At 41.7% G+C, this 16,075-nt stretch overlaps 1 protein-coding gene across 2 annotated transcripts in view; it reads right to left on the bottom strand.

Annotated features, from left to right (window-relative positions):
* LOC121144029 (tripartite motif-containing protein 30A-like) overlaps nucleotides 1-16,075 on the bottom strand; it is a 45,060-nt gene that overhangs the window by 14,829 nt on the left and 14,156 nt on the right. Inside the window, exons 2-5 of one of the 2 annotated variants that reach the window (XM_040757192.1) lie at nucleotides 4,454-4,936; nucleotides 3,744-3,839; nucleotides 2,886-3,116; nucleotides 386-408 (exon numbers count right to left, since the gene is read on the bottom strand). In XM_040757192.1, coding sequence (XP_040613126.1) covers nucleotides 386-408; nucleotides 2,886-3,116; nucleotides 3,744-3,839; nucleotides 4,454-4,873 — 770 coding nt within the window. In that variant the 5' untranslated portion in view covers nucleotides 4,874-4,936. The remainder of the gene's footprint in view (nucleotides 1-385; nucleotides 409-2,885; nucleotides 3,117-3,743; nucleotides 3,840-4,453; nucleotides 4,937-16,075) is intronic. The other variant, XM_040757197.1, reaches the window with a different exon arrangement.

Here is a 16,075-nt window from a genome sequence, read left to right as displayed (position 1 = left end):
ATTGCAGACAAGGAAGACACAGCGTAGCTAGGATGAATCTATGAATAAAGTCTTGTTAACTGCACACAGAGCCAGACACAAGCATACAGCATGGACAGAATGAGGGAACCACAGGAGTCTGAAAGCACCTGTGACTCCATTTGCCTCATCCCACTGCTGAGCCTAACTCTGGACTCCCCATTACCCAGTCCCCTAAAAGATAATCAGTCTATTCTCAACAGTTACAAAACAGGCAGACCCTGCCTTTCCCTTCCTCTTCCTTACTGGTACTTTAGAATAACACTTTGTCTAAATCCTCCAAACCTATGACACTTTTATTCTAGTTGGACACTAAATCATTCTCACCACACAACAGGGCTAATCTTCCCTGTCAGCCCCTACATACCTTCTTAGGACAGAATTCACACCCTAGGAAGGAGGGAGAAAACACAGTTAGTAACATGTTCTGCATGTTCTTGCACATTGTGGCCACACTCTCGCTGGCAGCAGACAGAAAGTCAAAACAGAATCAAACCAATCCCCTCCAGTTTTCCAAAACATGATATAAATACGATGCATGGCTCTTTACTTGACTTACATGTAAACTAACAAACTATTTTGTGTCTCATACTACAAGGCTTTGGAGACCAAAGATGAATAGACAACAGTTTGAAAGTTTCCATTGGTTTTGCTGTGTGTACAACTAAATACATAAACACATGACTTTTAACTTGCTATGTGTTAGCTTTTTATTACCTTACTTGCAACTAGCATGTCTGAGAAGCTGATTTCCAAATTATTTTAGTCACTTAGACACAATTAAAAATTAGTAATGAAGAAACAACAAGGACCAGAAGCTTAGATTGTTGGATACTTAAAACCAATTAATCCCATCTCCTTTTCTCCTTTTTTTGCTTTTCTCTGTAATTGTCCTGGCAGGAAAATAAATTAATCTAAAGAGAAATGTGTTCTTTCTAGGGAAACTGAAGATGGACAGAGTGGGTTTTCAAATCTTTGTCCATCTTTAAAATGCAGCAGAATTATTAAATATCCCTTTTATGTGTTGTAATATTAATTTGGTTCTTTTATATGAGACAAATATCAAGCCCTACCAAATCCACTTTGATATGTAAATGTAACCTTTCTCCTAACTGCTAACAATTACCAGGAGCTCCAAAGGGGTGGCTGCACTTCCAAAGGAAGCTCACTTTCCATAGTGGAATTTGGTGTAGTTTAGGCTTGCACAGTTGTTGGGTTTGGTGTCACAACAAATCTCAGTTCATATGTGCTGCTGCTAAGCTATGTCCAGAAGACACTATTTTCCTTGTAGACCTTCATCACCTCTTGCTCCCACACTGTTTCTGTCCCTTCTTCTGCAATGATCCCTGAGCCTTTAATTAGAGGTGTTGTAGATAAATTTCATTTAAGCCTAGACATTTTGTAGTCTCTTAGTCTCTCCAACCTGGCCAGTTGGGGTTTCACTATGTAACCCTGCGGGCCTGGAAATCACTGTATAGACCAGGGCTGGCAATGAACCCTTGTAGCTTCATTAACTTCTGCATTCCAACGCTGTAATTAAAGGAGTGAGCCAGGATACCTGGTTGTAAGATGGGAAGTTTATATATAATTTTCATTGTTATGTGCTTCTCTTGTTTCTCTCTGTGTGTGAGAAGCTCTCAAGTCCTGGGATCAAAGGCCATAGATACTTGGCTACTCATGGCTTTATTTTATATAACACAAACCACCAACAGTAGATCCCCTAGTAAAAGGAATTCTGGGGATAACTAATCATTTAAGTTATAGGTGAATTCTGACGCTCAAACTTTTCCTCATAGAGGCGTCTGTTTGATCATGTCCACTTAGTCATTGTCATAGTAGATAAAATAGAGACAACCAGAGAACTAATTAGCAGAGGAATGGATAATAATGATATGATAAGCATATATGTGAAGATATTAGTCAATCAAAGCAAGTATTGCCACTTGTGGTACTACATTGGATGAAGTCAGAGAATTTATGTTACGCTAAACCAGCTGGGCTCAGGAAAACACAACACTAAGTATTACCATTTAAATATGTGTCATGTGAAAAATTCATCTTACAAAAGTAAAGACTAGAATATGTGACAACAGGGGCTGGTGGCAGAGAAAGGTGGGCAGATTCTTTGGTCAAGAGATATAATATCAGGCTTGTAGAGTGTGGTGTCTGTAGGTAGAACTACTTTGGTTAAGTCTGTACGGATAACTCCGTCTAATAATGGTAATGGATGAGTGTTCTCAATAATAGTTAAATCAACACAATGGAAACCAATAAATTAATATAGTGTGAGAAGTTCCTAAAACTACCAAGGTCTGTAACATTGACAACTGAAATAATAGAAACAAATTCCTACCAAGATATTCATCAGCAGATTATGACTTTGGTTTAAATCATTTACAAATGTGATAGAAATGAAACACAATACAAACTTTACACCTGTAAGGATTACCTTTCATCGCAGAAACTCAAAGACAGAGACAGGACAAACTTTCTGAGATCTTAGATAGTAACTCCCCTCCTACTGACCACACTACTGGAATCAGAGGCAGTGGGGGTTATGTGTCCAAACTTCTAAGGGGGGAAATAATTTCCACTAATTTTAAATTCAAGGGAAGTGATAATGACGATTGAAAACATACATCACGAGTGCTCAGCATTACAGCGGGGTAGTAACACCATGAGGCAAAAGATCTCTACAGGGTTCAACTTCTGTACTCTACTTGATAAGCTAAAAAACACAATTTCTCCTTGCCACCATGCATGCAACGATTCCCCAGCCTCTGAAACTGGCCCAGGAAAGAGTTCAGGGAGGGCACAGGCTTCCAGGTCTCTTGACTCTCAGATGCTGGGACCTCCTGCAGTCTTACCTGCAGCATTTCAAAGGTTGAGCACTGCAACTGATGCTCCACATCTGAGATGAGGTCTCTCACTGCCTCCCTCTGCTTCTCCAGCTCAGTTTGAGACTCTGCCAGGCTGTTCATGATGCCTTCCTTCTCCTGCATCAGCTTCTGCAGCTCACTCTTCTTCTCCGAGTCCAGGAATTCTTGCAGTCCTTCGAATGCCATCTGAATGTTTTCTTCCTCACTGTGTATTTGGGCCTTGAGGGATAAGAAAGGGGGAAGGAATTCAGACTGTCCTGATGGGACTGGAGGGCAGAAAACCACTGTGGTGATGGTGACTTCTCACAGGGAACTGAGTGTGGGGAGGGAAGGGAGTCTTAGGGAAGCATGTGTGTCCTTTCAGTGTCTGTTCATGACATTCCAAAACAAAGATCTCAGGTCACCTTTACAAAGGACACCTGAGCCAAAGTGGGATGCCTGGGTGTGGCTCAGTGTTCACACACCTGCCCCAGAGTCCTATTCTTGCATAGGATACTCCTTTCTCATCCCACCTCTGAACCCCTCAGATAAATTAACCCCAAGTATAGAATAGTGACTGTTCCCAAGCATCTTTCCAACAGTCATAGTTCCAGAAAACACCACCGGAGTGAGGCCCAGAACTCAGTGACCATCATCCTGGGGCCTCTCCATGGTGTCAGCTCTTCACATAGCCAGGCTCAGTTGTGAGGCACTCACTGTTCAGCCCCAGCTCCAAGGGAACAGGTAGAGAGGACTAATCAAGGCCACTTGGCCTTATCAACTACCAGGGAGTGAAGAGCCAGGGAGCTTTTTGCCCAGGTCTCTCCAGACATCAGGCTAACTCTCTTAGGAAGGGTCCCCACTTGCCTCCCAGTATGTTTTCTCCTTTTGAAGATAATCTTCCCATTCATCACATCTTTTCTCATTTGCCATCTGTGTCTGCAGAACAGCCTGGAGCTTCCCCTGTGGGAGAGGAATTGTAGCAGAGTCAAGCTCTGTGCTTAATAGGATGGTTGTTTTAACCAAAGACCAAAAAAGCCCTCTGGAAAGACAGGACCCTTAAGACTGTTCTCTTTTTACAACTTGTGCCATGATTTATGCACAGAAATAATGTAAATCTTCAGTTTACAGCTCACCCAACTCTTGTATTTATACACACACAACCCCCATACAGACAAAGACGCAGAACTCTCTCTTAGTCATCCTAGCAAATACAAACCCGCCACATGCATATTCTCTTCGCTGCTGTATGTCATTCATTTACTAACCCAGTGCTGACGGTCACTAGACTGGATTTTCCGTAGTGTGAGTGAATCTGACATTAACGTGGAAAGAAGATAAATATGGAATAAATTGCTATTGGTTTTTCTTTGTCATCTACGCAACTTTACAGGAACAGTTCCAAAACTACTCTTTATCCTAATATTTGTAGTACAGGCTGATTATCATATGATTAAATGAAATAAATCATCATGTCTTTTTAGTACTCTAAATGTAAGAAAGAATGGAATGATATAACAAACCTTGGGAATATGATGTCCCAGCTGTTACTGTCTGCTGCTCCTCCCTCTTCTTACCTCATATTTGTAGGTCACCTCTTCAATGAGAGCTGTTTGGTGACCACGGTGATCCTGAGATCTCTCACAAAGCCAGCAGATGGCCACCATGTCATTCTCACAGAAGAGCTGGAGTTTCTCTCCATGTTGTACACAGACATGAACCTTCTGCTCCTCCTCTGGGCAGGACGTGACCCCCTTGAGCCTCTCCACTATGTTGGCCACATGTCGATTAGGTCTCAGATTCCCAAACAGGTAAGTAACTCGGCACACAGGGCAGATGCCCTCCCCTTCTTTGACTTTGCTAGCCTCATAGTTCAGTGTGATGCAGGCTCTGCAGAAGCTGTGGTCACAATCGGCACTCACAGGTTCCTTCAGGAGCTCCAGGCAGATAGGACAGGTCACCTCCTCCTTGATCATCACCAGGACTGATGAGGCCATTGCTGCTGTGACCCTGGGTCTGTCGGTCTTGACTACTGACACTCTGCTCAGGTACCTGTATAACTGGGATGAGGAAAGGGGGGACCAGAAAGATGGGACAATCAGGATGGACGCTGCAGAGAGGATTGAAAGACCTCAATGATAAAGGATAAGAACAAAGGAGAGAAATATGGAAAGAAGTTTTGTGACATGGCAAAAGGAATATTTTGTTCTACTTTCACATCCTCTACTATATTTCATCCAAAATGACAAATTTTGGATGCAGGATTATTATTTCCTTTTACTGAAGAGCAGAAAGGAAGTGTTTCCTTCCAACAGCCTTGTGTAACCTACTTTCTATTCTTCCTTTTCTGTTCCAGGGCAACATCACATCTTCAGTGTTAAAAGCATCCAACTAGTCATGTCTCAGCCATTGTACTTCCTCCTTCATCTGCCCCAGTCAGGTGACTCTCTCTGATCATCTCTCTACAGTTTCTTACCAGGAAACCTGGTGCTGACCTGCAGTGTACCCTGTCCCATCACCTGATGCACTTGGGAATTGATTTCTTTTATTGCTATTTAATTAATGACATCATTTGTGCTTGTACCATGTTAAGCTAAGCTCTAACCAGATCTGTACAGATGGCCACTTACAAGGCTCATTTGCTTTCAATACACTGAAAGGGGATGAAAACTGAAGTGTCCAGGATTATCAAAATATAAAACTGTATGTCCAAGCACATTTTGGAAAAAATGTTATAAAGCTGGCAGGTACTTAACCTTTAACAATCACTTTCTGCCTTAAGAGCAGACATCCCGACAGCCACTGCGTACAGAGGTAAACTTTTAACAATTGTGTCCTGCCTCCCAGCTTCACTCCTAGGCAGGTAGGGCAGACAAACTTTAGCTTCTAACTGTTGCCTCACTGGGGCCCTCTGTGTTGCATTTCCTTAATTTTTAATGATCCTCATGTGTGGTTCTACTCTCTGCCTTGCATTCTTTCAAGGACAGGGAAAAGTGGCTGTGTCAGCCACATGCTTTTGCAAACATCCTCAGTTAACATCTTAACATCCTATAAGCAAATGTTGTTAAACCTAAGCTCTTTGACCCACATGTGGTGCTTGACTTTAGTAAAAGAAGAAACCCAAAACCAGTCCCCATTGCTTCACTTTCAGAAGCCTGATCTCTGGCGGTGGTCCTAGTTAATTGTTAAGCTTTTTGTGACCTGCAGTGATTTTCTTGGGGGAAGTGGGAGGTGGGGAAATAAAGGTTGCTTCTGATTTTATAGACTTTGATGATCTTTCCCTGTTATTTTCGAGTTTCCCAGACCCAATATTCTTGGTGCCCAAACATGAAACTTCACACCTTTCTGGTTCTGGGTGAGCGGCACCCCACCTCTGGCAGACTTTATTCTGCCAGCAGTTTTGGCCAGTTGGTATGCTTTCTCTGGTTTCTGGTGCTCCCACAAAGGAAGGCTCAGTAAGATTAGGTGGACTCACCAAAGATGTCCAAGCTGGGGGCATGTAGGACACTTCCACCCCTCTTCTGGCCATTGGGTTGCTCATCTGTTGTGCTTTGGGACTGGTTTGGGATTCTCGGGTCCCTGGGCATAGCATTTTTCTTTTTGTATGTCTCTTCAATCCTGCTTGATTGTCCTGTTGTCTATAGTCATTCTCTTTGTGGTGATTGTCGGTAAATTAGTTTCTACCCTGGCCTAAGGTTCCTCTGAGCCTCTGGCCCTTTCTGATCATGTTCTCTCCTTTCCAGGATTTCAGGGATTGCAACAGTAGTTTTTGGTCAGCCTACCCTGGTCCTCTCTGTGTCAGGAATCCAGGCTCCCCAAGGGAGTAGAGCTGGCTCCCATGTGTTGGAGCAGTGCTGGCAGTCAGTGAGAGGACTGTCCCTCGCCCACCGACACTACAGTCACCCACTGATAGATGCCACAGTCCCAGGCAGAATGCCAATGATAAGCCTGGCAGAGGAGGCAGACATGACCAAAAGCACCCACAAGACCAGACATCAAAGTTGGTCACTGCCAGACACTTCAACTGAACGATAATTTATTTAGATCCCATATAATGACCCTTGCTGCAAGGCTGCACAGATAGAGACAGTAGGGCCAAGCAGAGACGGGAGCAGCCCTATCAGGAAAACAGAAAAATATAAGCAACCTGCCTATCCCCCACCCCCAGCCTAAAAAAGTAAGAAAGTAACAAAAGGTTTGTCTGGTTTAAATGCATAAATATGGACACTGAATTCTTATTTCTAAATGCATGACTCAACCATGCTCAATGCATCTTGGGTGCAGCCCTTACGGCTCAAACTTAAAATTGACCTCTGGATGCTGTGGTAATTAGACTTTATCACCATATAAAGTATATTTGATCATATATCCACCATATACAGCATGTTGCAACAGATCTCGCCATATAGTTTCATCATAATATAAAGGAATATAAAGTCTACAAATATCTAGGTATAGACATACATTTCCTTATTTTAAAGCCATACATGAATAGCCCACTACTACTCTAATAACAAATTTAGGTCAATGAAAAATCTTTCCTATAAAGTCATGCATGAAACAATGGTGCTTATTGTTGTCATTTCCAGGAAACACAGCAGGGACAAGGAAGTACCAACAATACAATCAGCCTGGAAAAATAAATAGATAATACATGTGCATATTATATTTTTCGAAGACAGGGCTTTATGTAGTACAGTTGCCCTGGAACTTACTTTGTAAACCAGGCTGGTCTTGAACTCATAGAGACACACTTCTCTCTGCCTCCTGAGCATTTGGATTAAAGGCTTGTGCCAGGTCACATTTGTTTTCCACATGAAAGAAAAGGCAGAAAGCTCAGTAAAGATTCACATGCAATATACCCGGCAAAGCTCTCAATCACTATAGATGGAGAAAACAAGATATTCCATGACAAAACTAGATTCAAGCAATATGTGTCCACTAACCCAGCCCTACAGAAAATTTTGGAAGGAAAACTCCAACCCAAGGAAGTTAACTACAACCAGAAAAACATAGGCATTAGAGAATCCCTCTCTACCAACAGCCAAAAGAACAAAGGGGTGAAATTCCACACATAATTCCATCACCAACAACCATTGCAAATCGAAGAAGGATGAGCAATCAATGGTCATTAATATCCCTCAATATTAACGGCCTTAACTCACCCATAAAAAGACACAGACTAGCAGAATGGATTCGAAGACAGAACCCTTCCTTCTGCTGCATACAAGAAACACACATCACCCTCAAAGACAGACATTACCTGAGAGTTAAAGGTTGGGAAAAAATTTTTCAATCAAATGGACCCAAGAAACAAGCAGGGGTAGCAATCCTAATATCTAACAAACTGGACTTTAAAATAAAATCAATCAAAAGAGATGAAGGAGGTCATTACATACTCATCACAGGTGAAACCCACCAAGATGAAGTGTCTATCCTGAACATCTATGCCCCCAATACAAAGGCATCCACATTCGTTAAAGAAACATTATTAGAACTTAAATCTCATCTAAAGCCCCACACAGTTATAGTGGGAGATTTCAACACACCACTCTCACCACTAGACAAGAATACCAGACAGAAACTCAACAAAGAAGCAAAGGGTCTAATAGAAGTAATGACCCAACTGGGATTAACAGATGTCTATAGAAGATTTCATCCACATAAAAAAGAATATACCTTCTTCTCACCACCACATGGAACCTTCTCAAAAATCGACCACATACTTGGCAACATATCAAACCTCAGCAGCTACAAAAAAATTGGGAAAACTCCATGCATCTTATCAGACCATCATGCTTTAAAATTAGAATTCCACAACAACACAAATTGCAGAAAACCTACAAACTCATGGAAATTGAATAATGCTCAACTGCACCATCCCTGGGTCAAAGAGGAAATAAAAAAAGAAATTAAAGACTTCCTTGAATTCAATGAGAATGAAGACACAACATACCCAAACCTATGGGACACCTTGAAAGCAGTGCTACGGGGGAAGGTCATAGCACTAAGTGCTCACATGAAGAAACAGGAGAACAGTTATACCAGAGAATTATCATCACAGCTAAAAGCTCTAGAACACAAAGAAGCAAACTCCCCCAGGAGGAGTAGACGCCAGGAAATAATCAAATTGAGGGCTGAAATCAACAAAGTAGAAACCAGGAAAACAATACAAAGAATCAATGCAACGAAGAGTTGGTTCTTTGAGAAAATCAACAAGATAGACAAACCTTTGTCTAAACTTACCAAACAGCAGAGAGTGAACACGCAAATTAACAAAATCAGAAATGAAAAGGGGGACATAACAACAGACTCTGAGGAAATCCAGAGAATCATTAGGTCATACTTTGAAAACCTGTACTCCACAAAATTCGAAAATTTAAAGGAAATGGATGAGGTGAGATTGGGTCTCCGGTGGGGACCGCCCGCTCATCCCCCATCCCCCTCGATCTTCGGGGCCTCTCCTGGCATCCAGAAGACCCGCCCACACAGGAAAGACATCAGCCCCTCCAAGACCCCAACCCCAGCGAGTCCAGCTTCAGGAAAGACATCAGCCCCTCCAAGACCCCAACCCCAGCGAGTCCAGCTTCAGGAAAGATATCAGCCCTTCCAAGACCCCAACCCCAGCGAGTCCAGCTTCAGGAAAGATATCAGCCCTTCCAAGACCCCAACCCCAGTGAGTACAGCTTCAGGAGACCTGCCCACATAGCAAAGAAGTCAACAATTCCAAGACCCCAACCCCAGTGAGACCAGCTTCAGGAAAGACATCAGCCCTACCAGGACCCAAACTCCGTGTCAGCATCCCCAGCTTCAGCTGCAGGAAGGAAGGAGACCAGTGGAGATGGAAAGACCACACCAGCACCCACTGAAAGAAGAGATGGGAAGAAGACAGAATAAGAGATCACTCAGCAATAGAAACACCAACATGACTGCACCAGAATCCAGGGATCCAACACCAGCAAGACCTGAAAAGCTAAATCTAAATACCACCAAGAAAGAACAACCAAAAAATTTAAGGAAACAACTCAAACAGTTGAAGGATTGAAAGCTGAAATAGAAACGATAAAGAAAACACAGAATGAAGGGATGCTGGAAATAGAAAAGCTGGGTAAACGATCAGGAACTACCGATGCAAGTATCACCAATAGAATACAAGAGATAGAAGAGAGAATCTCAGGTGTTGAAGACTCAACCAAAGAAAATCTCAAAACCAACAAATGCTTAACACAAAATATCCAGGAAATATGGGACACCGTGAAGAAGCCAAACCTGAGAATAATAGGTATAGAAGAAGGTGAAGAAATTCAACTTAAAGGTACAGAAAACATATTCAACAAAATCATAGAAGAAAACTTCCCTAACCTAAAGAAAGATATGCCTATGAAAGTACAAGAATCTTACAGAACACCAAATAGGCTGCACCAGAAAAAGAAGTCACCTCGCCATATAATAATCAAAATATCAACCCTACAGAGTAAAGAGAAAATACTAAGAGCAGCTAAAGAAAAAGGCCAAGTAACATAGAAAGGCAGACCTATCCGAATTACACCTGACTTCTCAATGGAAACGATGAAAGCTAGAAGATCCTGGACAGATGTCCTACAAATGCTAAGGGAACAAGGATGCCAGCCCAGACTACTATATCCAGCAAAGCTCTCAATTACCATAGATGGAGAAAACAAAATATTCCATGACAAAGCCAGATTTAAACAATACGTATCCATGAATCCAGCTCTACAGAAAATGCTAGAAGGAAAACCTAGAGCCAAGGAAGATAACTACATTCACAAAGACACAGGCAATATATAACCACACTTTACAAAACACCAAACGAAAAAGGGAGGAGAAACTACACAAAATAACTTCACTAACAATAAATCAAGCCCAAACAAGGATCACCAATCAATGGTCATTAATATCCCTCAATGTCAATGGCCTCAACTTGCCTATAAAAAGACACAGACTAGCAGAATGGATAGGAAGACAGAACCCTTCCTTCTGCTGCATACAAGAAACACATCTCAACATCAAAGACAGACGTTATCTCAGAGTAAAGGGTTGGGAAAAGATCTTCCAATCAAACTGTCCCAAGAAACAAGCGGGTGTAGCAATTCTAATATCTAACAAATTAGACTTCAAATTAAAATCAATCAAAAGAGATGAAGAAGGACACTTCATATTCATCAAAGGAAAAATACATCAAGACGAAGTCTCAATTTTAAACATCTACGCCCCAAATACAAAGGCACCTATATTCGTGAAAGAAACATTACTAAAGTGCAAAATGCACATAAAATCTCACACACTAATAGTAGGAGACTTCAACACTCCGCTCTCACCGCTAGACAGGACCTCCAGACAGAAACTTAACAAAGAAACAAAAGAACTAATAGAAGTTATGACCCAACTGGGTTTAACAGACATCTATAGAACATTCCACCCAAATACAAAGGGATATACCTTCTTCTCGGCACCACATGGAACCTTCTCTAAAATTGACCACATAATAGGAAACATAGCAAATCTCCACAGATACAAAAAAATTGGAATAACCCCCTGCATCTTATCAGACCACCATGCATTAACATTAGAATTCAACAATAACACAAATCGCAGAAACCCTACAAACTCATGGAGATTGAACAATGCACAATTGCACCATCCCTGGGTAAAGGAACAAATAAAAAAAGAAATTAAAGACTTCCTCGATTTCAATGAGAATGAAGACACAACATACACAAACTTATGGGACACTTTGAAAGCAGTGGTGAGAGGAAAGTTTATAGCACTAAGTGCCCACATGAAAAAACTGGAGAACAGTCATACTAGAGAATTAATAGCACAGCTGAATGTTCTAGAACAAAAAGAAGCAAACTCCCCCAGGAGGAGCAGACGCCAGGAAATAATCAAATTGAGGGCTGAAATCAATCAAGTAAAACCAGAAAAACACTGAGAAGAATCAATGAAACAAAGAGTTGGTTCTTTGAGAAAATCAACAAAATAGATACACCTCTGTCCAAACTAACCAAAAGACAGAGGGAGAGCAAGCTAATTAACAAAATCAGGGATGAAAAAGGGGACATAACAACAGACTCTGGGAAATCCAGAGAATCATCAGGGCATACTTTGAAAATCTGTACTCCACAAAATTTCAAAATTTAAAGGAAATGGACAATTTCCTGGATAGATGTCACTTGCCAAAACTAAATCAAGAACAGATAAACAATCTAAACAGACCTATAACCCCTAATGAAATAGAAGCAGTCATCAAAAGTCTCCCAAATAAAAAAACCCCAGGCCCAGATGGCTTCAGTGCAGAATTCTACCAGAAATTCAAAGAAGAGCTAATTCCAATACTCCTGAAAGTATTCCACACAATAGAAGCAGAAGGCTCACTGCCAAACTCTTTCTACGAGGCTACAATTACCTTGATACCCAAACCACACAAAGACACAACTAAGAAAGAGAACTATAGACCAATTTCCCTCATGAACATTGATGCAAAAATACTCAATAAAATACTCGCAAACCGGATTCAAGAACACATCAGAAAAATCATCCACCGTGATCAAGTAGGCTTCATCCCAGGAATGCAGGGATGGTTCAACATTAGAAAATCTATCAATGTAATCCACCATATTAACCATCTGCGAAAGAAAAACCACATGATCATCTCATTAGATGCTGAAAAAGCCTTTGACAAAATCCAGCACCCCTTCATGATAAAGGTCCTAGAGAGATCAGGGATAACAGGAATGTACCTGCATATAATAAAAGCAATATACAGTAAACCAACAGCTAACATCAAACTAAATGGAGAGAAACTCAGAGCAATTCCTCTAAAATCAGGAACAAGACAAGGCTGTCCACTCTCTCCATATCTCTTCAATATTGTACTTGAAGTTCTAGCTACAGCAATAAGACAACAAAAGGAGATAAAGGGGATATAAATAGGAAAAGAAGAAGTCAAACTTTCACTATTTGCAGATGATATGATAGTTTACATAAGTGACCAAAAAAACTCCGCAAAGTTACTCCTAGAGCTGATAAACACCTTCAGCAATGTGGCAGGATACAAGTTAAACTCAAAAAAATCAGTGGCCCTATTATATACAGATGATGAAGTGACTGAGAAAGAAATCAGAGAAACATCACGCTTTACAATAGCCAAAAACAGCATCAAATATCTGGGGATAATGTTAACCAAGGAAATTAAAGACCTGTATATCAAGAACTTTGTGTCTTTAAAGAAAGAAATCAAAGAAGGTACCAGAAAATGGAAAGATGTCCCATGCTCTTGGATTGGTAGGATCAACATAATACAAATGGCAATCTTGCCAAAAGCAGTCTACAGATTCAATGCAATCCCTATCAAAATTCCATCACAATTCTTCAAGGACCTGGAAAGAACATTAATCAACTTTATATGGAGAAACAAAAGGCCCAGGGTAGCTAAAACATCCCTATACAATAAAGGAACTTCAGGAGGCATCACCATACCTGACTTCAAGCTCTATTATTGAGCTATAGTCCTGAAAACAGCTTGGTATTGGCACAAAAATAGGCAGGTAGACCAATGGAACCGAATCGAAAGCTCTAATTTTAACCCACACACCTATGAACACTTGATTTTTGACAAAGAAGCTAAAACTGTACAATGGAAAAAAGAAAGCATCTTCAATAAATGGTGCTGGCATAACTGGGTACTGGTATGCAGAAGACTGCAGATAGATCCATGTTTATCACCTTGTACAAAACTTAAGTCCAAATGGATCAAAGATCTCAACATAAATCCAGCCACACTGGATTTTAGAAGAGAAAGTGGGAGATACTCTTCAACGAGTTGGTACAGGAGACCACTTCCTAAACATAACAGCAGTGGCACAGGCACTGAGATCGACAATTAACAAATGGGACCTTCTGAAACTAAAAAGCTTCTGTAAGGCAAAGGACACAGTCAAAAAGACAAAAAGGCAGGCCACAGAATGGGAAAAGATATTCACTAACCCTACATCTGACAGAGGGCTAATCTCCAAAATTTACAAAGAACTCAAGAAACAAGTCTCCAAAACACCAAAGGATCCAATTAAAAGGTGGGGTACAGAGGTAAATAGAGAATTCTCAGTAGAGGAGGCTAAAATGGCCAAGAGACACTTAAGAAAGTGCTCAACATCCTAGGCCATCAGGGAAATGCAAATCAAAACAACTCTGAGATACCATTTCACTCCTGTCAGAATGGCTAAAATCAAAAACACCAAAGACAATTTATGCTGGAGAGGATGTGGAAAGAGAGGAACACTCCTCCACTGCTGGTGGGAGTGCCGACTCATACAGCCTCTTTGGAAATCAGTATGGAGATTCCTCAGGCAAATGGGAATTAATATACCACTAGACCCAGTAATTCCATTCTTAGGCATATATCCAAATGAGGCAAGTTCATACAACAAGGGCATCTGCTCCACTATGTTCATAGCAGCATTATTTGTAATAGCCAGAACCTGGAAGCAACCTAGATGCCCCTCAACTGAAGAGTGGATAGAGAAAATGTGGTACATTTACACAATGGAGTATTACTCAGCAGAAAAAAATAATGGAATCTTGAAATTCGCAGGTAAATGGATAGCACTGGAAGAAACCATCCTGAGTGAGGTAACCCAGTCGCAAAATGACAAACATGGTATGTACTCACTCATATATGGGTTTTAGACATGGATCAGGATAGTGCCAGTCTGCACTTCCACAGATAGAGAGTCTGGGAAACAGGAAAGAACCTAAAAGATATGGATATATGCATAGTACCCAAGAGAAGAGGATGGAGACAAGATCCCCTGAATGGATGGGGAACACGGCGAGGGGTGGGGGGGAGTGGGACCTGGGAAGAAGAGACGGGGTGAAGAGGAAGAGAGTTGGTCATGGGGGAACAGGAAGTTGAGGGGGTGGGGGTAGAATAGGGGGAAGAGGGAATCATAGGATCGAATACAGATCAGGCACCAGAGTGACCTCGAGTGATCTAAAGGGATAACACCAATTGGCAAGCTAAGCAATAGTGGAGAGACCACCTCGAATGCCCATTCTTGATAATGAACTTGATGTCTATAGCCATCCGGGAGCCTTCATCCTGTGACTGATGGAAGCAGAGGCAAACACACAATCACTGAACTGAACCCAAGGAAGCCAGTGACAGAAAGAGAGGAGTGATGAGCAAATTGGCAAAGAATGGGCTGGAAAAACCAGCAGAGACAGCTGATCTGAACAGGGGAGAGCTCTTGGACCCCAGACCGACAGTGGGGAGGCCAGCATGGGACTCATCTGGACCCCCCAAATGTGAGTGTCAGAGAGAAGGCCTGGGCAACCTATGGGGCCCTGAGCTGTGGATCAGTGTCTATCCCTGGTATACAAACAGTCTTTGTGTGCCTATAGCACAATGAGGGATGCTCTCTCAGCCTGGACTCTTAGGGGAGTTCCTGGACCCTACCCAGAGTAAAATGACAGACTCTAGATATCCCCTACGTGGAAGGATTTGGCAATTGGGTGGGAGGGTGGGGGGAAGGGCAGTGCGGGAGGAGGGGAGGGAGAGGGAACTGGGATTGACATGTAAAACAAGCTATTTAAAATTAAAATAAAAAATGATAAAGAAAAGGGAAATGGATGACTTCCTGGATAGCTCTCACTTGCCAAAACTAAATCAAGAATAGATAAGCAATTTAAATAGACCTATAACCCCTATGGAAATAGAAGCAGTCATCAAAAGCCTCCCAACCAAAAAAAGTCCAGGTCCAGATGGCCTCAGTTCAGAATTCTACCAGAAATTCAAAGAACAGCTTATACCAATTCTTCTCAAAGTGTTCCACACAATAGAAGCAGAAGGGTCTTTGCCAAACTCTTTCTATGAGGCTTTAATAACCTTGATCCCCAAGCCACACAAAGATACAACTAAGAATGAGAACTTCAGACCAATATCCCTCATGAATATTGATGCAAAAATACTCAATAAAATACTGGCTAATCGGATCCAAGTACACATCAAAACAATCATTCACCACGATCAAGTAGGGTTCATCCCAGGGATGCAGGGGTGGTTCAAGATACGAAAATCTATCAAGGTAATCTGTGGGGACACCAGACCTTGAGCAGAAACCCACTTCCCCTTTGGCCTGGGCGCAGGCAGCTGTGAGATAATGTTTACTGAAAACAATTCA

Source organism: Mesocricetus auratus, unplaced genomic scaffold, assembly GCF_017639785.1.
Source record: "Mesocricetus auratus isolate SY011 unplaced genomic scaffold, BCM_Maur_2.0 Super-Scaffold_4256, whole genome shotgun sequence".
NCBI classification, from domain to species: domain Eukaryota; kingdom Metazoa; phylum Chordata; class Mammalia; order Rodentia; family Cricetidae; genus Mesocricetus; species Mesocricetus auratus.
Note: the sequence above shows the minus strand (reverse complement) of the source record. Positions and strands in the feature narration are given on the sequence as shown.